Genomic DNA, 22,924 nt, shown 5'->3' on the forward strand with positions numbered 1-22,924 from the left:
ACGTTTTCTTCTGTTCTCATTTCCATTTTCAAGTACCTACTCAAGAGGTCACTGGAACTCAACAATTGTTTCCTTAGGAATATTTAATGTGAATATTACTTTGGGGTAGACAAGATGTTTGAAATGTATATTCATTAGAATATATTCATTTTATTTTAACAAATTACATGTTTGGAGATTTTTCTATTTCATAGAGAGCTTTTACTTTTAGAATCAAGTAATACAATTCTCAGCACTATTTCCCATGGGATGGCTTCAGGAAGGGATTAAACCCACTACCAGAATGGTTAAAATTCAGTGCACATGTAAAAAGCACATTATTTAAGGGCATGAGGCTAAAAGTGGATTTGGAAGAGTAATCAAGTAAATACCGACAGCACCTAAGTTACTAAAACAGAAGCCCAATAGGGCTTCATGTACATGTTTTTAACATCCAACATTATTTTTTCCCTATCTATGAGCTTTCTATTTGTAAAGGAAATTGAGAATTATATAAATAGGAGAGAAGAGAGCAACACAGAGAAAGAATGAGACAATGAGAACAAGAGGAACGATGTGTTAGTGGGTATGAGAGGAAGTAGAGGAAAACGTGCAGATTTATCAGTATACAGGCTCTTTTTATATTTTATTTTCATAAATGTACACTCAAAGCTCAGAGTCTATCAATGAACACAGCTGAAGAATATCAAAGTCATCTTGTGTTAAAATTACTTTTATTCAGGATGAAAAATACAACATGTAACCAGAGTAGATGATAGTCTATGATTAGTTCTTTACCACATATTTCAAAAGAACTACATACTTATTTCCCCTTGTTGTTACTGTGATATATTTCTTTTTTATTTATTATTACTTAGAAGGTTACAATGTAGTGTTTTCTGTAGCTTTTCCTTAATAGCAGAGAGAAGACTTGTTGCACACAATTACAAGCCGAAAAAAAATGAATACATATTTTTTTCAAAGTAAGAACAAGGAAGACACCAAATCTACAACTTGTAGTTCAGAGTTCAGGGAAAGTTTTTTTTTTTTTTTCTTTAAATAGGTGCTTTTCTTGGGTTTGATGTGGCCCGATAAAAGCTCTATATCTTGCAGACTGCAGCGGCATAAAGCTATTTCCAACACAATGGATGAAGATGGATCTGAGGTAGAAAGGTGGTCATGGCTTTCCTCTTATATAAAACAATTTTCTTCTCAAAATATCTATGCTGCAAATAGACACCCTTGCCCCCCAACCCACCCAACCTATTCTAAAAGAATAGCAATTTCTAACTTTAAGCCTCCTTCTGGCCAAATCCCAGGTCAAGAGAACCCAAAGTTAAAATGTCCTGATGTTTTAAACGCACATATGCTTGAATCAAAACACATTATTTTCACTTTTTTTTTTTTTTTTTGGTTTTCTCTACATTTGGTGATTATGTAACATGTTTCAACTGAATCAATTAAATGTTAAATCAGAAGCTGAAGCAAACATCCAACTGAATGTACTCAAAGGTACAGGCAGGGGTTCCACCATCTAAGTATTAATTTCATTCTTCTCTGGAAGCAGTGATACAGGCTTTCGATAAACATCCTTTCCAAATATATTGATCAAATGAAAAGTAATAAAAAATGTAATCCTTCACCCAAAAGGTAACATGAAACATGCATTAAATTTGTGTCTGCCGTCAGAAAGAAAACGACTGGGAATTTCAAGAATTACAAATGGCTTGCGTATACATAAACAAAAATAAAATTCTCTTCAAGGGACTTAAAGACAAAGATGTGTCCTGGTAGCACAATTAAGTAAAGGTCTGCTGTGTATTTAATGATGAAAATCAAGACTTTGCAACTAAGGAAACGTTATCCCACGTTTTGTTTCTATGTCAAAATGAAACTAGACTTAAATGGGTAACCTTTGGTGAAATGATCTTTGAGATGATTATAATCGGCTTTGAGTCTCCTCTATCATATAGATTGGGACATGAAATAAAGAAATCAAGACCTACTTACGTAGAGCAGGGAAATAAATGCAGGAAAGAAATCCTAATGGGAATGTCAGTAGGCCCCGTAGGACTTTCACTGTGCTTATCCAAGTGGCCACTAAAGAGCTGAAGTGCATGATGTCAAATAAAGTTAAGCAGTATACACAGAGATATAGCCCAATTCATATACATAAATATTTGACTAAAATACATGAACTTAATAATTTGGCCAAATCATGGAAACAAATACAAGGACATCTATTTGGTCATGGGGCTGATGAATTATAAATAACCAAAACATAATGGTAAAAGAGTGGAAAAAAATAAATGAAGTTATAGTACAAGGTTAATATGAAGGAATGTAAAAATGTAACACTGCTTTCTAATTCTTATGTGATTTTTGTCATGGTTATTAAAAAGACGGTATCATATTAGAAAGCCCCCACCCACTTTCCCAATGCTGTATACAGTATACAAATCAGTGACAAATGTATTACCGTTTCCAAATACCACTCTGTTCATTAATTTACAGTTGCATAGAAAGGGAAGAAGAAGACAATAAACAATAATATATGATTATTATAAAAACAAAATATCCTTTTCTCTTTGGATAGTCAGTGTTTACTCTTTCAGTAGAACACACAGTCAGCGCTCAACAGCATGTTTCAAGGAGCCATGGAGCTTCTAATTAAATGGAACTTGGAATTGGCATTTGCTGAAAAGGGCAATACTGGAAGTCAGGAAATGTTGGTTGGCTTGATGGATACTTCACATTGCCTGCAGGAAGGGGAACAGTCCTGTCAGAACAACATTTACACAGAACATTCCAGGTAGGAGGGACCTGTCAACTCTTCTGAGAAATAAAAGTGCTTCTTTCAGAACAAGTCAAATCCCATTTTGCTGTGTTTGAAGGGGACCCTCTACTGTCCTGTGGCTTTTGCTGCCCAGGATGAGGTCTTTCTCTTTCATGCTGAAGGCATCTAGTTTGCTTATTATCACTGCAGCCAACAGAGAGGACGTTTGGAAGACTTTTCTCTTGCCCAGGCTGGAAACCAGGGCCAATGTACATAGGCCAGAGAAGATCTAAATCTGGGCCACACTCAGGGGAGTGGCACCAATCTTTTAAAGAGAATGTCAAACAGCTGCATCCATCATCATCAAAGTCTATGTCCTTCAGTTCTTATCTGCATCCTACAGCTGCTTGCTCTAATCAATACCTGGATCTCCTCCGAAGCCAGCTTCCTCCACAACCTTCTCACATATAACTGTTTATCTCCTATACCCTTCATATATTTTGGATAACTGCTTTCTAGGTCCACACTATGTTTTTTCAGGCCTTTCTCTCTCTCTCCCCACTCGACTTTGAATCTCATGCCATCAGACTATACCACCCACTCTACAGTCATCTTCTGACCCCTTGGGTCATGTTCCCTTACTTTTGAAGAATGGCTCACTGTCATCAAGCTAAAACTATGTTTAAATCTTAGTGATTTCAATACCCACGTAGATGATTCTTCCAAAAATCTGGCCTCTCAGTTCCTCGAGCTCCTCTCCTCCAGTGAACCTGTCCTCCACCCTTGTCAGCCACGCAAACTTCCAAATGGACCATCACCAATACCTCAACCCCTCCACCACTTCAATTTACAATCATCCTTCGTTCTGACAACTACGCATACTTTACCACTTACTTCCATTAGGACCCCCAACTCCATCCACCCTTTGCTACCACAATCCATTGCTCTCCCGCCATTTTTTCTGTCTCCAGCACCTAAAATGTCATCACTTCTTTCCCTCCAAGCTTAGATGCCTGGTTCAATCATTATCAGCAGGGGCAGCATTATCTGCCTCTTCCCTTGAATTGTTGCACTCTCTCAGCCAAACCATGACTTCAACTCTGGTTAAATGCCACACTCCGCCGATGCTGGTGCCTGTGCTTATGAACTTGAATGTGGCCAGGAGATAACACACAGCCTTGCAGATAGCCTCACATTAAGTTCATAGGCAGGCACCAGAAGTCATGCTGAATGCTGCCTCGTCATCACACTACCTCCCTGTCCATGATCTCCTGATCTCCAAGCAGCTAGGGCACATCGTCCACTCTCTTCTCACACCTAGGATACCTCCTCCCATCCTCACCCTCTGCTGAAGCCCTGGCTTCCAATTCACTGAGACAACACAAGCAATCAGAAGACTGTTCCTCACTGAGCTCTCACCTCACATCTCCTGAGCTCACACCTCACACCTGCTGACTGACTTGAGATTTCCTTTTCTTCCCTCCGGGTTTTAAAGACCACTTGTCTGTGCTTCTCATGAAGACCCCAGACCCTCTTGCCATTAAGACAATGACAACATCAGAAGGTTAAAGATTCATAAACAAGTTCAGGAAAGAAAATGTTCTCCAAAGATGGGCTGTGGTCTTGCGGCTCCTTAGCCCTGAGCGTTCCTGATAAGGAAAACACCGCCGGGTATAAAGGTATGGCTGCCGACCGTTCTCGGTAAATCCCTCCCCTCGCCTCCTCAGCAAACTTCTAAAAGAAAAATCAACACGTCTGCCCCCTCAAAGTAACAAAACCACTTTGGGTACCGCTGCAGTCACTATTTTTAAGTCAATGTTCTGTGATAGCTGCCCTAAGTACAAATTTGGGAGAACAGGGGTCAGCCAGATCTACCCAGAGTGGCTTTGCACAGTACACATGGGGCCAGTGAAAAGTGTTGGAACACAAAGGATCAGGCGGTTGGTATTTTGGGGCTTCTGGAAGAACTGGCTTGAGAGGGGTTTCCCCTCCCCGGACTGACAGAATTAACATTTAAATGTCAAGCAAGTTTGCTAATTTACATGGGGAATAATGTCTAGCACTAAAATCAAAAGCAGTTCATCTGCTTACTCTAGGTTGTGATCAACAACCCCTGAGCCAGTCAACCCCATTAACTCTTACCTGTGGCCTGCTGGGTAGATTGGCTGAAAGAGAAAAAAACAGAAATCACTTGAAGGCCCTCTGGTCGCCTTGCTGACTCCCCATCTGGGGCATGCAAAACTGGGGGTGTACCCAGCTCCCAGCTGTTAAATGGGTGCTAATAAGAAAATAAGAAACAGGTTTTTGTTTTTTTGTTTTTTTTTTTGTTTTGGCTAGACTAGTTTCTTTTCCCTAGTTTCTCATATTCTATGTCCTTTAAGATATAAAAGTTCTACCAAAATATGCAAAACACATGCTGGGTCTCTCAAATAAGTACACACCAAAGCATCAGTGAATAATTAGTTTTGAAAAAAAAATCTCAAAATTTCCTATTGAAATCATGCCATATATTTGGTTTATGTCTCTGAACAGAGCAAGTTTTGCACAGTTTGCTGAACAGCACAAATTCTGACTAACAGGTGACAAGGAAATGAAGAGGCATGCGTCTTCAGTTTCTGCCCATCTTGGCTCACCCTGGCCCCAAAGGCCTAGGAAACTGGTGGCAACGTGTTTGCCTCCAACAAAGCGCTGGCCGCACCCTCGGTTGTCTCGTGAGCACTTAGGCTAATCACTGTGCCTTGGAGGGGCCCAGCTGGAGAAGGTGGACTATGGTGACAGATTTGCCTTTGCAGCTGAGCAGCTCCATTCCTTCCTGGTTACAGAAAGCGTGGTCAGCAGAATTGATCGGGTGGGCATTGTGAGGGTGGGCACAGGCAGCTGGGTCAGGGGATGTTCTGCTCCCCACCCCCCCGGATGGTAACATCTGTTCTGGGTCAAATAAGAATTGTCCCTAATCATCTATCATGTTGCATTCCTTCCATCTCTCATTTTTTTGTGCTGAGGGGAAAGAAATGAGAGCTCCATGACCACACAGTGGGTGCTTTGTGAGAAAAACAGAGTAAACAAGAAGGGCAACTTTATGATGCCAGGAGGGAAAGTGTGAGCCCCCACCATACCTGGGGGAAGAATGAGGCTAAAATCCAGCCTATTCCTACCAGATACACAAGTTACAGCAGGAAAACACAAGAGTGGCTGTCCTTCCCACTGAGCTACACGGAGGGAGCGCTCCGTTGCCTTAGGATTAAGTACACCACAGACACCTACACTTCTCTTCTGCATAACAAACAGCCAACCCCAACCAGAAAGCAAATCCATGTTGCTCCAAATCAGCATCATTAACCCTATAGCTATTTATCTATTTAATTGTATTTTAAGTAGACTCCACACCCAGTGTGGAGCCCAGCGCGGGCCTTGAACTCATGACCCTGAGATTGGGACCTGAGCTGAGCTCAGGAAGGAGTTGGACACTTAACCAACTGAGCCACCCAGGTGCCCCTAACCCTACAGCTTTTTATCAAATAAAAGGCTATGATAACTCCCCTGAACAAACCGCACACACCTATTTCTAAAAGAAACCAGGAAATCCTTGCATTTTAGTAGGTTTTGAGTTTATGATGAATGTTACTCAAGTTTAATAAACATGGGCAATTCACAGTGAAAATATGCCTGTAGATAAAAAATAATTTTAAAAGCCTTTAACGGTCTGTCAGCCAAAAATATTCAGTCCTAGGATCCTGTATATTTGGATGACATAAATGAAAAAACTGAGAGGAATTTACATAAAACGAAATGTTACAGCAAGCAGTGAAAATTTTAGTATGTACATTAGTTAATGGGCACCACAATGAAATTCCCTTCATTAACGCCTTGTCAAGAAAAGATGAAAATACTTTCCTCTCTGCTCTGAAACTTAATGTAAATAATTAAAAGAAGACTTTAAAAGGCCACAATTCAAGGATGTGATCAGGAACATCTGGGATAATTTGAGACAGAAATTCTAAAGTGCTATGTGCTACAGTATACAGACTCAGAAAAAAAAAATGCCACGCTTAAGTAGGCAATTCATGCAATTAGCATTTATGAATACAGTTTCGTTTTAATTCCAGGATTGCCAGGAGTGTAAATTCACTTGTGACCATGCTAATTTTTAATCCACAAAGGATCAAAAGTCAAGATTAACATGCAGATCAATTCACTGAATGCTGGTGACAAGCAGTTTTAAAGTTCTCATTAGTAACAGGGGCTCAAGGGATTGGTTTGGCATTGGGAGACGGCCAATTCGATTTGCTTAAAAAATCCTCTAAAGGTGGTCAGGAAGCTTTGGGAACGCAAAGGTTTATTAAAAGATTTGCTAGCTGAGCAACTTAAAAGGGGCAACAAAGCAAATGAATCCTATAAACCTTCTACGTACTACCTAGGGAAACTTTACCAATTAAGCCTTCCTGGTTAGAAAATGTAATCATTCATTCATTCAATTCAGAAACATGTATTGGGCACAAAGTCTAAGTCAGGTGCTATTTCTATTCTGCATCAATTTTTAAAAGGTTTAATTACTTTAGATGCAATTTAAAAAATATGTATCAATTTTGTAAATAAGTAAAATCACCCTTTATTTCTAGGGAAAACTGTTCTTACCTTGGAGATTTTTATATTATCAAAGCAAAATATAGAATATAAATATGAAAAAGAACAGACTAAAGCCAAATAGCAGAACTTCAGAAATCAAAAATAATAAGATGTAAAATTCAGAGGACTCTAAAAGACACCAGTCATCATCATTTCTTACATGGGATATACTTGAACTCTTCAAAATAACATATGACTAGTAATTCTCATGCACGAAAAATTATAATTAATCTTAAATATTTGTGAATGTACAAACTTAAGACTAGGAGAACATGGGGCCAGTGTCCCATGAAGGAACCTTAGGGCTCCACAACCCACCTTCACAACCCAAAAGGGCATGAGTGGCGAGGGCACCAGGCAAAGTGGGAGTTTAACCTGTCGTGTAGGTCCCACTGAAGGTATACACTCTTCTCAGGGACCAATGATATCTGTTAATCGTTAATGAGATTCCAACCAATAGGAATTTTATATTTATCTTTAAGGGAGGCCATAAAATGAGATGAACATACTCATCTCCTTTTTTCACTCATTTTTGCCTTATTCTTGTGATTATTATTTGTGTTTAATTACATTCTCTTCTAAAATAAGATTAGTCTTTTATAATATCTAGATATAAGAATATCCTATGGAAAAGATTTAAGAGTCACTGCTTTATGACAAACTTTAAAAAAATATACATCATGAGTTTTTAATATAAAAATGTTAATATGGAAACTACACATCTATAGTCACTGTAGAGCATTTAATTAAACATACTTCCTATCCTAACTCTCACTGCCAAATGACTTTCAAATTGAACATGTCCATCATGACATTTAAATGCAAACTTCTAAACAGGCTTTGATTTATAGAATTTGTTCTTAACTAATTATTAATGTATTTGGATTTAAGCTGAACTAAAAAGTAATTCCATTTAGAAATACAATCTTGAAATTCTAGGTTTTATGGTGACTATGATGAGTTCTTATCTAGCCATTAAGCAACATACGACTCAGAATCAAAATCTCTAGAAAATCCAATCTTAGTATCAAAGATGTAACCTGCTCATCTATGTGGCTATTAGAGAGCCTAGCACAGATGCAATGATCTGACAGCATATGGGCTTCAACTGACCCTCTTCAGCCTTTGTGAGACTCTAGGGGCCAAAAAAGTGCAAGTGTGTGTGCATGCGTGTGTGTGCACACACATTTGCACATGTGGGCACGTGTTTCTTGGGGAATGAGTGTGGGGACTGACATATAGTAAGTACAGTTCAGGAAACTTGGAGGAGTATAATCACAGATAATGAATGGAAAATGACACATTCCCAAATATAAATATATTTATGTGCTTGTGGAAACTGTACTATGTCCTTTAGGCAAATACTTCTGAAAATTCAGGGAAGACTATATTTCAAATAGCTATTTTCACTTCCTGCTAATGATAGCATTTTTATAAACTGTAGAGTTGTATAAGTTGAAGCATATTTTTATTTTTATTTTTTTTAAGATTTTATTTATTTATTTGACAGAGAGAGACACAGCGAGAGAGGGAACACAAGCAGGGGGAGTGGGAGAGGGAGAAGCAGGCTTCCCGCAGAGGGGAGAGCCCGATGTGGGGCTCGATCCCAGGACCCTGGGATCATGACCTGAGCCGAAGGCAGACGCTTAACGACTGAGCCACCCAGGCGTCCCATTGAAGCATATTTTTAAATGAAGTCAATATATCTTATTTAACTACCTTCCTGGTAATGCCTTTCTTCATAACTTTGGATGGTATTTTCTGAGGACAGGATGGAAAAGGGTGATAGGAGAAGCTGTTTCATATATGTACTACCATACATAATGCATATAGTAGTATATGTACATACTAAAACCTTAATTTCGTGGCTGCCTAGATTTAAAAATCAATTTGAGAGGAAACCACCCTAAAAATTACAAATAATATATTCCTAGTTCTTTAAAAGATTATTTAAAATAAACTGCAGCATCAAGTAGTATGCATGCATGCAAGTAAGCAGCTTCTGTTTGAAATAGCACAAGTTATTCTGGTGAGAGCTCACTGTGAGGTGACAAGAGACTGAAGTCAAAAAGTTTGGGAAAAAAAAAATCAGTAAGTAACATTATGTAATTTCCTCTGGGATTTGGACTGCTTTCATTTGATTATTTTCTGGCTCTTGGTAGTTCATATGGAAAAGTCACAGGGTCATAATCTGTGATGCCTTCAGTTATTTGGCCTTTATGCAGTGACTGTTTGATTCCATGAGGAAAGAAACCAGAAGAAAGAAAATAAAAGAGAAAAAAAAAATCTGAAAGTAATCCCCTTCCGGAACTGAATCTGATGACATCAGCGAACAATGTCTGAAGCAAAGAGAGTGGGGGTGCCTGGCTGGCTTAGTCTGGAACCTGCGACTCCTGATCTCGGGGTTGCGGGTTCGGGCCCCACGTTGGGTGTAGAGATGACTTAAAAATAAAATCTTTAAAAAAAAAAAAGATAGGGAATTACACCAGAAAAGGTTATTTTCATGCTTTGCTTGGTGTGCTGCTAAAAGCTCTTTTTTGAAGTAATAACACATTTCTTACTAGAGTATGCCCCGGATAGGAAACTTCTTACAAAGGGGCTTGTCTCGTTTGCCTTCACGTTACCATCCATCAGGCACAATGAAACCTCTCAAGGAGCAGGACTCTCACTGCTGCCCAGGGACGTGATGGTATCTCGGCTGAGCTTCATTTGCTTTGTCGACATGTAGAATGTTTGATTTCTTTTTTTTTTTTAAATGTTAAATTGTCATTTTTATTAAAATACCCATTCTTTTTTTAAAATTTTTATTGTTATGTTAATCCCCATACATTACATCATTAGTTTTAGATGTAGTGTTCCATGATTCATTGTTTGTGCATAACACCCAGTGCTCCATGCAGAATGTGCCCTCTTTAATACCCATCACCAGGCTAACCCGTCCCCCCACCCCTCTCCCCTCTAGAACCCTCAGTTTGTTTCTCAGAGTCCATCGTCTCTCATAATATTCAATCCTGTTTTCTCCTATTGGTTTTTGCTCTTACCAAAGAAGACAAAGGGCCCCAAGCAAGATAAAAGACCTGGAAGGGAACAGCGTCGTGGGGGTGTGGGGATCATACTCACGGCAGCAAGATGGAAAAGTACTGGTGATCTGCTCCATAAACTCCGTGAGGTCTGTGCTGGTGTCGTGTGGGGGAGACAGCAGGTCCTCCGCTGCTGTGACAGCAGAGAAGAAGAACAACAGACGGTTTTGAAAGGATGGTCCCAGCCTTCCACCAAAACCCAACATCGGGAGAAAATACTAATCCTGGCCTCTAAACATCGACGTGAAAATCATTCTCCTTGAAAACAACAATTTTAGGGAATAATACCAAAACCATGTTTGTATCAATTTGTTGGTAAAAGAATTTCATATCAATAAAATGTATTTAGATGTTTCTGTTGGAAGATTCCATGTGCCAGGGGAACATTTATGAGTGAAAAATAAGTAATGCGGTTGTATTATTTTAACATATTAGATGGAATTCCATTATTTTGCATTCTAGGTGTTTTTTCATATAAAAAAAACCTCTCAGTTTCTTTTTCCTTCCTTCTTTCTTCTTGGAGATTCTGGCGTGGGCTAGCTTACGCTGCCACAAATCTAGAGGTGTTTGAGAAGATACTTTTCACTTTGATGGTTTTTATTCTATAACCAATAAATAGTAAAATAATTCACTTACTTAAAACAATTAAAATAACATTAATATTTTTGGTTTTCTTCTGACTAATGTAGCAAAAGATATCTTATAAACAAATTAATTTGGTTAAAATATGTGGTCCTCAGTAGAATTTTACAACTTAATCTTCATCAGTAACAAAATGTCATTCCTGAATGCCAGTTGACAGAGCCCTTCCTAACAGCAGTGACAAGCCCCTTTGTCACCAACAACAGGCTGGGTGAGACCTTGGCCTCAGATGGGTGGCAATGTCTATAGGGACTAGCATGGAAAAAGCAGAATATTCAGTTCCCAGACCTGGGCAGAGAAAACCATGCTTGGTATAATATACTTTAGGATTATATTCTGAATATGTACTAATATAAGTTTTAGAGACAGAAAATATATTTAAAAAAAAAAAAGAATCATTCTGAGGGCAAAGCAAAAAATAAATTGTTGCTCATCCCAAAAGAAAAGAGCACTTTTTTCATCTTTTGCCAAAACTCAATCCACTACTACACATTATATAAGCAAATATATTATAGATGAATATTCTAAAATGTTTGCTTTTTGGGTGTTGTTAAAATGTCTTTGTATGCAGCTAAGCACAAAGAGAATATGAAACTCCTTTCTTTATGCTCTAAGGCATTGGTGAGTAAGAACGCTATTTAAAATGAAAGACAGGGGCGCCTGGGTGGCTCAGTGGGTTAAGCGGCTGCCTTCGGCTGGGGTCATGATCTCAGGGTCCTGGGATCGAGCCCCACATCGGCCTCCCTGCTCAGTGGGGAGTCTGTTTCTCCCTCTCCCTCTGCCTGCCGCTATCCCTGCTTGAGCTCCCTCTGTCAAATAAATAATTAAAATATTTTTTAAAAATTAAAAAAAAAATAAAATGAAAGACAAACGGTGAAGCTCAGAGCAGAGCGGGGGAGTTAGCCAGCTCTTGGGGACACCAACCTGCTTGGTGGAATTGAGAGCCAGGGTCGGGATCTAGCGAGTAGCTCAGGGCAGACTGCTGAGGTGAAGCCCAGGGGGAGACGCCGTTGATTCGAGAATCAGATTCAGGCTGCAATCGCATTCAGAGGTTAAAGCAGAGGAAGGACTCAAACAACTGCTAAGGGAAACATTTTTGTGTCTAACCTCCATGGATAATTAAATCACACTGAGTTCTTTGGCCACAGACAATACCTGTTTTCATCAGTTTGGTAGATCACCAGTACTTCCCCTGAGTACTGATGGTCCATCCCCTTCATTTTGGGCTCCTTGAAGAGCTCGGTTGGTTATAATGTGAGATTTATTTATCAGTGTCAGCTTCATCCCTCAATTTTTCTCTCTATGATTCTCAACCAAGTGAATTTAAAAAAGGTTTCATTCATCTTTAAAAAAGGAGCATGGCTTCTCATACAATAAATTTACCAATTTCAAAATCAGCTCATTTCTTTATTTAAATCAATATTTAAAGGCAACACTGGAGAGGTAAGGACACAACTTTGGATTCACGTACTTGAATTCAAATTCCACCACTCAGAACCTACCTAATTCTGAGCAAATTTTATAACCTTCTATGCCTTGGATTTTTTATTTATAAACTGGGGGTGGTAAAAAGAATGCCTGTGTCCAAGGAATTTGTGAGGAGGTTGATCAGTTAGTATTTCCACTGAGATTAGAACAGAATCTGACATATAGCAAACATTTTGTAAATCTACTCTGCACAAAGCTTGGAAATGGTGCCTGACACATTGACAAGTATGTGCTCAAATTAGACAATGTGATCCATTTTACAGGGAATGCAGAAATTACAATGTTTTTGATGCCGGTTTTTCCATTAAATTTATATTAGTTGAAGTCTGGTGGTTTTGCCAGTTTTTGCTATCAGGTGAATTTTCCATCTACTTCTGGCATTCATGCTAAATCATTAAGAAGAGATAAGAGGTCCACAGTCTGGGATATACCGAGCCATTTAGATATCAGCTATCTCTAAAAGCATTACTGTGCAATTCTGAAGGCACATGAGCCATTAGGCAGCTCTATCTAATGCGATGGAGAGAGTCAGGGGAGGGGAGGGGAGTAAGGGAAGCAGAAGAGCTGTTAGCTCTCCAATGGGCTATGGCAAATAAAGGTTTCGAGCACGGCTTCCTTCTGCAAAGATTCTATTGCTGCTCTAGGTTAACAATAACATTTCATATTTTAAATCAGAGATTTCAAGAGAAAATTCATCCCTCACACAGGCACCATGGAGAAACTTCAAATTCACAGTGCTTACAATGTGGCACCGGAGAAGACTCAAACATTCCAGAAGGCTTAGGGAAAGCCAGGCTTTGGGGCACTCTAGGGGCACTACTGTTTTCTAATGATGCACAGTTTGGAGACCCAAAGTAAGCATTCCCCAAAACAGCCTGACGCAAATCCTGAAACAGTGACAGACATACAGAAAAGTTTATGGTTGAAAGGCGAGATCTGTGGCCTGCTGTGTAGGTAATGCAGAAATCACACTGTTTTGAATGATTCTGACAAGTTAAAAGATACTGACAGCAACTGTGACAAGATGGTTTTCTGACATTTGAGATCACTGGAGAAAAAGCTGCTTCTGCCTTTGGTTGGAGAAATCATTTCTGGAGAAAGGCCTTGCCTATTCACTGCCTGGGGCCCCACACAGCACAGGCCAGAGAAAAAGGCAAAAGATGACATGAATGTTGATGTCAGGGATTCTTCAAGAAAGAGAAAGTCTAGCCCCATCTGTAGGGATTCTACCCAATATGCACCTGCTACCAAGGCATCTTTCTGACTAATTCTGTGACACGACTCCTATTCTTTAACTGCTAAATGTAATCAAGTACTTAGTCCTCTATAGTATTGCCTTTATGTGCGATACTATCTTGTTGTATATTGTACTATCTTGTTTTGGTCCCTAATAAGACTGCAAGCAAGAAGAAGGCAAAAATTGTCTGATGGTTCTTTCATATCCCAAAGAAGAGTATTTTTCAAAATTGTGGGCTATTATCCACTGATGAGCTATAAAATTGATTTGGTAGGTGCTGACCAGCACAAAGAAAGAAAAGAGAAAGAGATGAAAAATGGGAGGGAGGTACACCGAAAGAGATACACAGGAAGGAAGAGAGGAAGGAAGGGAGGGAGGAAGGAAGGAAAGAAGGGAGGAAGGAAGGAAGACAGGAAAGAAGGGAGGGAGGAAAGAAGGAAGGAAGGAAGTTAAAAAAATAGAAAATAACAGATCTTTATAATGGCAATTATTATGTTGTATTCATCACACAGGTATGCATTCATCATAATGTAAGTTGTATTTCTTATTGTCAAGAAAGTGTGCAAGCAATTGCCATAAAACTGGCCTGATGTTAGGAAACGATAGCTGCACCTTAATAAACATCTGTTACTGAATTTCACGAAAATAGCTCCCTGGACAAAAGGCTTTAGCATACAGAGCTCCAGTAGCTTCCTTCCCTTTAATCTCTACAGTGGTCCCACATGTAATTTACGCAGATGTATGTTACAGGGTCTTTTCCCTTAAAGTATTCAGAGCTGAGACAGATTTCCGTGTTACAGAAGAATGGGAAATTCCACCTTAAGTAGGGCAAACACACTCTGGGAGCCAGTGGGGGTTGGGATGCTTCCATTAGAAGAGTCTAAATTAAGCATGGAGGTGAGAGGCGCCACTGAGCCTCTCTGCTGATGCTGGACCTCCACCCCCCACCCCCAGGGAGATGGACGGGCTGGGAGGGGGTGTGGGCGCCACCCCGAGTTCCACACACTCTACCTGCTCCAGCAGCTGGCGAAGGCGGTGGAGTTGAGATTCCAGCTGCTTATTGTGATCTTCTAAAATCTGCATCCTAGCCTCCAGCCGACCTTTGTGCTGCCTGAGGAGCTTTGCTTCTGCTATAAGTTCCGAGTCCTCAGATGTATGGTGAGGAGACACAACAGACTCTGGAGGTGACCCGATGGGGAGACCCCTTCTCAGGTGCTGCTCCTTCAGCTGCTCATATTCCACCTGCAGGTTTCTAATGCAGAAAAGGAAAAACCGGAATCACCACTGCGTGCATCGTCTTCTCTCTGAAACTGCCCACGAGCTCCAGGTTTAACTCGGGCTCCTTTCTTTTTAGGTAAAAACATGTATTAACAGTGAGACGAGTAAGCGCGAACAACACTATAGCTTTAAGCAGGTGTTCTGACAGACGTCACCCGCGAAACCTCACATGTGTGATCTGCAGCCCATGCCCCAGCTTGTTAACCTCCTCGAAAACTTTGACTCCACCTGGATTTCTTAGAAAACACTTCTGAAAAGAGAATGGCTAGGGATCATCTTGAAAGTATTTTTCAAGAATTTCCCTTCAGAAGTCTGCCCAGGGGGACATAGCTTCCTCTCCCAGGTCAGGCGCACCTTTGTTCTTCCTCCAGGTCGGCAATGATCCGTTCCAGTTCCCCACGTTCTTCCCGTTCTACCGACTTCAGGATCTGAGCTGGACTCTGGGGCTGGCTGACTGGGGACTCCCCTCCAAGCGTCTGACAGTACTGCTGGATGAGGGCATGCTCATCCTCCCTAGGGAGACAAAACGGACACACTGAGGCGCACGTCTGGCGGTCGATGTCTCCAGTTGTAAGGAAAGTAGAAACAATGAGGATGCGGATGGCGGCTGGGCCACGTCTGCCTTAAAGCTCAATGTCCCTCTAACGTCCCTTTAAAACTTCTAGGAAGGGGACGCCTGGATGGCTCAGCTGGTTAAGCGTCTGCCTTCAGCTCATGTCATGATCCCAGGGTCCTGGGATCAAGTTCTGCATCGGGCTCCCTGCTCAGCAGGGAGTCTGCTTCTGCCTCTCCCTCTGCCTGCCACTCCCCCTGCTTGTGTTTTCTCTCTCTGTCAAATAAATAAAATCTTAAAAAAAAAAAAAATCCAGGAAGATATTTATCTAAAAGGTATGTGTACTACACATACCAACACTTCATGCTTTGCCTTAGACTAACCTGTATGTATCACAAACCTCAGGAGAGATTCTACTCAGCAGAGGTATCGAAGAAGGTCCACCACTTATACAGTTAATAGAAAAGATACTTTAGGCAAAATCAGCAATTGAATACCAAATGAGTAGATGAAAAGACTTAATTAAAAATAAACTAGACAGTAGACCCCCCCTCAAATTCATACGTGGAAGCCTAAATCCTAGTGTGATGGTACTTGGAGGTGGGGCCGTTAGGGGGTGATTAAGGTCATGGGGGTGGAGCTTCATGAATAGGATGAGTGCCCTTAGAACAGAGAGTCCAGAGAGCTGGCTCCCCCTCCCTGCCACGTGAAAACACAGTAAGAAGAGAGCCACCTCTGAACCAGGAAGAGGGCTCTAACCAGACCCCAAATCTGCTAGGACCTTGATCTTGAACTTCCCAGCCTCCAAAACTGTGATAAATAAATGTCGTTTCTAAGCTGCCCGGCCTTTAATACTGTGTTATAGCAGCCCACATGGACTAAGGCCTAAGTTGATTTCACTGGCTTTAGCATTTTGTTGAAAGCCATTTTGTAATGCTTTGTAACCCACAGAATGGAAGAATATAATCCTCATATTCTTTCATTTAAATAACATAGCAAAAATTCTAACTGTAGATATTTATAAAATATCTGCAGATATTTTACTTGATATTATCAGCATGTCCTCACTAGGATCAATCATTTTGCACTAAAACAAGAAACTACAGGTACTTAACTTAGACTCTCCTACTTTTCTAACTACTCGTCTAATGAATTAGACATATCAATTGCATGGTCGAATCTAACGATCGACAGAAACAGAAGCATAATGAGAGAGACAAAACTGGTACATTCTTGAGAAGGAAGTGCTCAACAGCATGCCTGGGAGCCCTTCTCTTCCTTTATAGGGAGATCCAGTCAGACCTCCCTGTAATCGTGCAAGGGACAGACCCCTGGCTCAAGCCAGCTGGAGGCGCTAGCTGTGGAATGAAGACTTCAGCAGATCGGACCTGGTCTGCTTTCATAGGGTTTGGTAAAACAAATCCTGGGATCTATGGGGGTTTACAGGATAGGGCTTCAGAAAAACAACATGTAAGCAGCTCTGAGGGTATAAAATGGAGCTATGGCATAACTGTACTAGCTCATCCGACAGTGATGTGACTGCAAGTGTCCCTTAGAGCCCTCGTCTGTGCACAGGGTCAGAGCACAGCCTACTGCGGTCCAGAGAGTCTGGGGAGCGGTGGTGGCCGTCTGGGACCTCGGACTGGCACCCGGCAGCTGACAAGCAACACTCGATACACGAGGTAAGACCTCTGATTCCTCGGAGTCCAATCTGAAAATGCAACCCTGTGGGATCACAGTTTACTGTGATGAAAAGGGGACTTGAAATTGTGTCTGAGAGTTAGTGAACTCATAGTAAAGGTGCGTCCTGAGCCTTGAGATCAGAATGATACGATGAAGCAAAGGAGCAAAATGAGTGTTACGCCTGCCAAAGCAAGGGTTCAGATGAACTGCTGATCCATTTCTTTTGCTTCCTTTATTGGTAACCTCTCCCTCTCTCTAAATGTATATATGGAGAGAGTGTGTGTGGACAGACATTTAGAAAAATAAAGGTCATGCACTTTGGTTAGGATCACAATATAAACATCGATATCGAACCTCACCGTCCTTCTACTATCAACTTCAGTGGGGAGAGGAGTAGGACCTTTTCCACACAGTGAGAAACGGGAAATAAGGACCATGGATGGGATAAAGACTGAAATAAGCTACCCTTTGATTACCTTTCTGAGAAAATGCAGTGTCACTGAAAAATAAATTAAAGGAGCCTCTAGAAGAATCGCATGCTTGCTCCTAACTGTGGAAGGATGAGGATAAGAGGACGGAACAGGCATAGCGGCACTGCAGGGAGGCACGTTTAAACGCCCCTGGGCTGCCCATGTAGCTAAATCAGACAGAAAGGGTGTGTGTGTGAGGGGCGGGCATTTTCCTGATGGGAAATATATGGCCAATACCCTAAACCCAATTCATTCATTCATTATTCATTCATTCATTTATAGGCTCTATGCCCAGTGTGGAGCCCAACGTGGGACTTGAACTCACGACCCTGAGATCAAGACCTGAGCTGAGATCAAGAGTCGGTGCTTACCCGACTGAGCCACCCAGGCGCCCCACTAACCCTAACTATTATGAAAGGGCAGAAGCTGGCTATCAGGCTAACACATCAACACACTGGGACACCAATTAGCTGCTAAGGATGGCAAGACTCTAAGTCAGTGATCCTCACCACTGCCAGGGTTTGGAGGCACTTTATCCAGTTCAGGCGGAGAGAGAAGTCATAGTGAGAAAGGATAAGAAGTAGAGATCTAAAATGTGGAGAGGAAAAATATAAAGCATGAAGATACAGGGGGCATAAAATAAAGAAATAGCAAAGTAAGGGTGTAATGCAACATTGTGTAAATATTTCTTGGGCTGAAAAAAAATGTATAGAAACTAGAAGGACTGAGTATCCAAAAAAATAATAATAATCATAACAAAAGAGAACGCCCCATGAACTTTCTCTATTTTAAGGATAAAGCATCACAAGCAATCAGCCAGAAATCAAAACAAAACAATAACTCTTACAAAAGAAGCAAAAGGTTTAGCCTCCTGCTCTCTATAATATCTAATGTCAAAAGGCTAAGAAGCAATGTCTAGGGTCTAACCCCGCCATTCCTGTGACCAGCCAGACTAAGGAAATGTCCAGCAAACCACTTTGTCCATAAAGCAGAAGAAAGAAAGAACAAGCAAGGATAATGCAAAATAGAACAAAAGTAGATGTTAATCTCAGGCATTGCAATAAATGAGAGGTAAACTGATTTCCACTTTGGTTAAAAAAAACAATCATATGATTCCTATGAACAATTCACCTAAAAGGAAATTAAGGACTAAAAGTTAAAAAAAATATATAATAAGGACAGGAAGAGCCAAAGCAAAACTTGAGTCCCGTAAGCCATCTGGTAGGTCTATGATGATCATGGATCCTAGCCCGGAGCTCCTCCCCTGTCACAAGGTACCATCAGACCACTGAGGCCCTGAGAACATTCATGCCAGCAAGCGTCTGACTTGGGGAATATACTCAGTGCTCAATATTAGCACCAACTAAATTTCTGTTTTCAAGATTTGGGGACTAGCCACAGTGAAACAAATATATACACAAACAAGTCAAAATTAGATCTGAGATATATCTTGTTGTAAACATTGATATAGCTTCATTTCTTCTGGGGAGTTGATAGGGTTTAACTTATAATCACCATCATCACCACTATCATTACATTCTTTCACTGAGGTATCTGAAAGGGATTTAAGGCAACTTCTAAAAAAAAATCGTTTATGTATAACATACGATTTTAGCGTTATTTCTCACAGATTATTAGGCCTAAAAATTAAATATAAATACACTCAAGTTCTTAATTATATATAGTAAAAACCAAGAGCATACCCTTTAAATACAGATAGTACATGAGGCACCAGATGAGGGCCTTTAAATGTCAATAGTGCTAAAATAGAAAGGTTGCAAAAATATAAGTCTGCACCACTGAAATACCATTAAGTGGAAAATAATTATACTATATTTAAATAGCACAGAGTAAACACTATCTAGATTACAAAATTAGTACATATCAGATGATGAAAGAACTGTGAGTCATTCAATGGCCTTTTGAAAGTAGGCAGGACATAAATAAAAATAAAAATAACAATAATTTCCTTCCTCTCAAGGATTATTCTGTTCCAGACAGCAATGCCAGTGCCAACCAGATCCAAGTTTGATCTTTCCACATAAGACAGTGTCACTCAAGGGCAGGTGGCAGATGGAGGGAGACATCCTAATGGTAGTGGTCTAAGGATCTGTCCTTGAGTTCCTGCTACTGAGATTCTCCAGGACTATCCTGGGTCCTGTTTCGGTTTGAGTCATGGATGTTCAATTCTTCCTTTGAAGAAAATTAATATCCTCAAAATTCATGCCTTTTTAAATTGTCTAGAGGCAGACTTTCAGAAGGAAAGGGAGCACTGGGAATTGGGTCTATGTGGGGGAGTAGCTATGAGACTGATTCATGTCTAGGTTGGGGAGGCAGCCGCCCGTGATGCATGGGAATGCAACAATGAATTAACCAGCTTCACAGAGGATGAATGCTGTTGGGAGTCAGGCACTTGGTTCCACAGACCAATGTGAGGGACAGAGAAATGCTCGAACTGCAGGGTAGGATGGTTGCTTTTGAAGATACAAATGACTAAAAGGACCTTGGGTAATTTAAAATCACAAGTTCAAATCTCAAAATTCACACCCGAAAGTATAAGGATTTCTTTTATCACCTATGGCTGAGATCATCCCAAACCACATTTAGTAGATCAGTCTTGGACGTACTGAATTACAAAATCCTCTAATTAGGTCTGGACTGTGAAGCCAAGGTGTGGATGGAGAATGGGCAGGACTGGGACAAGGAAAGGGATGACCTCAAGGAGGACTGCAGGTGCTCTGACCCCACCCATCCTCACCCCCACTGCAGTGCTCCCGTCTGGGAAGCCTTCCCTTCCCACGCAGCGGAGGTTGCCTGGGTCTGAATCCCACGACTTCCGGAGGGTGAGACCCTGGGCAAGCTCCTTAACCTCTCAGGGCCTCAAATTACTCATCTGTAAAATGGTGGTCACAGAAACAAGAGTAGCATCTCAAGGGGTCCTACAAGGATTAAAGAAACAAAGATGGGCAAACTGCTTAGAGTGGTGCCTGGCTCCCAGTACGCTATTCACAGACGGAGAGATGGTGGTTGTTTTTGTATCATTCCTGTTGTTATTCAAGAGAAACCTAATGATATCTTTATGACCTATTGGGATAACAAAACCTCCACGCAAAAGGACCTGGAGGAAAGGTTGAGAATTCAGGAATGAGAAAAATTCCAAAATATATTGTAGAAGTTTTCTAAATATTAATTTTTTTTTTTTTTTTTTTTGGCTTAAGGCACTCCGAGTTAGCTTTCAATTTTTCCCAACAACAATACAAATTGCTAATATTTTGATGCTGGTTGCCTCATGATAGACCTAAGAGTGAAGCAGAAGAGCCAAGGCTTCCTTGGGAAGCCCCTGAACCCTCGCTCAGAAAATGGACTGAAAACTGTCCTCGATTATCTCAGGATTGTGTTATGACCCTGTCAATGCCGGGGTTTTAGGAAATTTCCAGGGAAAGGCCAGGGTTGGAGTATGTTGCATACTTCCTGCTACTATAGTAAGGTCCTATAGGTAACAAGTAAGCTGAAAGCAAAGAAGGAACAGCACAGCATCCTATTAAGAGCAGTGAAGATTTCTTCCTGTATCTTGTGATCCAAGATGCTAAATTATTAGATGGGGAGACACAGAAGGACAGTCAGAGAAATAAATAGTGGGGCTTGGTTCCTAACCCTTCCATCACAAATTCTGAGGAGCACCATCAGCCCAAAGGAGGTAAGAAGAATCCTCATTGTAAGGCTCTCTCCACTGGGAGGAAAGGTATTTATTATAGTATGTGTAATACTCACTTTGTCAAGTCAATAAAGTGGAAATGCTTAGATAAGTAAATATTACCTACTGAAGTGAGAAAAGGTGACCACTCCAAGTCAAACCCGTGGACTCCCGATCCAGCATAGGGCTTCAAGGGTTCAGAGTCCTTGTTTGCAACCTCACTCGAGTGGCAGAATCACTGCCATGTCACAGGAAAAGAACCCCAGAATACTCAGTAAGTCAAACTGTGAAAGAGCAAAGGACTTCCAGGATTGGCTTTATCAAAATAAGATTTATTAACATAGTCCCTAAGAAAATATGAATGCACCAGTGACTGGAAAATGATTTCTCTTTAGTGGCCAATAAATACATTCATATGCTGTTAATTTAATTGAATATTACATTTAAGGGAGAATTTGTTTCTTGCCTTTTCCAGTACCCAGAGGCCACCTGCATCGCTCTATTTTTAAAGCCGGCAGCATAGCATCTGCAAATCTCTCTGTACCTGACCTCTGCTTCCATGGCTGTATCTTTCTCTGACTCTCCCCCCCCCTCTTATAAGGACTCATGGGATTACATGGGGTCCACCTAAATATCTAGGATAATCTCCCCATCTCAAGATTCTTAACTTAATCACATGTGCAAAGTCCCTTTTGTCATATAAAGTGACACATGCATAGCTCTCAGGGATTAGGATGTGAAGTTCTTCGGGGGGGGGGGGTCATTCATTTGTCTATCAGTAATGCCCTCCAGGTGCACGTGGATGGCTCAGTCGGTTGAGCATCTTGGTTTTGGCTCAGGTCATGATCTCAGGGTCCTGAGTGTTGGGCTCTGAGCTCAGCAGGGTGTCTGCTTGAGATTCTCTCTCCCTCTGTCCTTCCCCCTGCTTGCATTCTGTCTCTCCACCCCCCACTCAAAATAATAAATATATCTTAAAAAAAAAATGCCTACCCCATGTTCTTCCTCTAAAAACACTTATCAATGGATCTTTCTCTAGCTGGTAAGATTCATGGGGATAGTATTTACATCTGTGGACTTTTACGGCATTGGCTGTGTGGCAGTGGTATGCTGATAAACATTTAATGAGCCTTCCAAAAAAAAAAGGAATAAAAGGGCCCTGAATTGTAGCTTTTGCAATTTCTATGGTTTAAATACTTTCATCAAGGCCAATTTCAAGCTAATGACTTTACTGAATGTAGAGTTTGGAAAAGATACAGAGTTGTACACCATCTGACAAATACAATAAAATAAATTACCCCAAGAACATAGATAATAGTAAGATGAAGTAGAGTAACGAGGGCATGATGGAGTTTGAGTATGCCTTTTGTTTTCATTTGAATCTAATTTAGTTAATTGTAAGTATATACAAATTAATTTCT

General features: G+C 40.7%; 1 protein-coding gene across 6 annotated transcripts in view; it reads right to left on the reverse strand.

Annotated features, from left to right (window-relative positions):
• Nucleotides 1-694: 694 nt before the first annotated feature.
• Nucleotides 695-22,924, reverse strand: part of UTRN (utrophin) — a 484,838-nt gene continuing 462,608 nt past the window's right edge. For 3 of the 6 annotated variants that reach the window (XM_044917200.1, XM_044917204.1, XM_044917205.1), the window contains 5 exons: nt 15,461-15,619; nt 14,840-15,080; nt 12,028-12,136; nt 10,502-10,594; nt 4,571-4,920 (listed from right to left, as the gene is read on the reverse strand). In XM_044917200.1, coding sequence (XP_044773135.1) covers nt 4,859-4,920; nt 10,502-10,594; nt 12,028-12,136; nt 14,840-15,080; nt 15,461-15,619 — 664 coding nt within the window. In that variant the 3' untranslated portion in view covers nt 4,571-4,858. Of the gene's footprint in view, nt 2,739-4,570; nt 4,921-10,501; nt 10,595-12,021; nt 12,137-14,839; nt 15,081-15,460; nt 15,620-22,924 lie in introns of those variants that run through there. The other 3 variants (XM_044917202.1, XM_044917201.1, XM_044917203.1) reach the window with 3 other exon arrangements.

Source organism: Neomonachus schauinslandi, chromosome 8 (genome assembly GCF_002201575.2).
Source record: "Neomonachus schauinslandi chromosome 8, ASM220157v2, whole genome shotgun sequence".
NCBI classification, from domain to species: domain Eukaryota; kingdom Metazoa; phylum Chordata; class Mammalia; order Carnivora; family Phocidae; genus Neomonachus; species Neomonachus schauinslandi.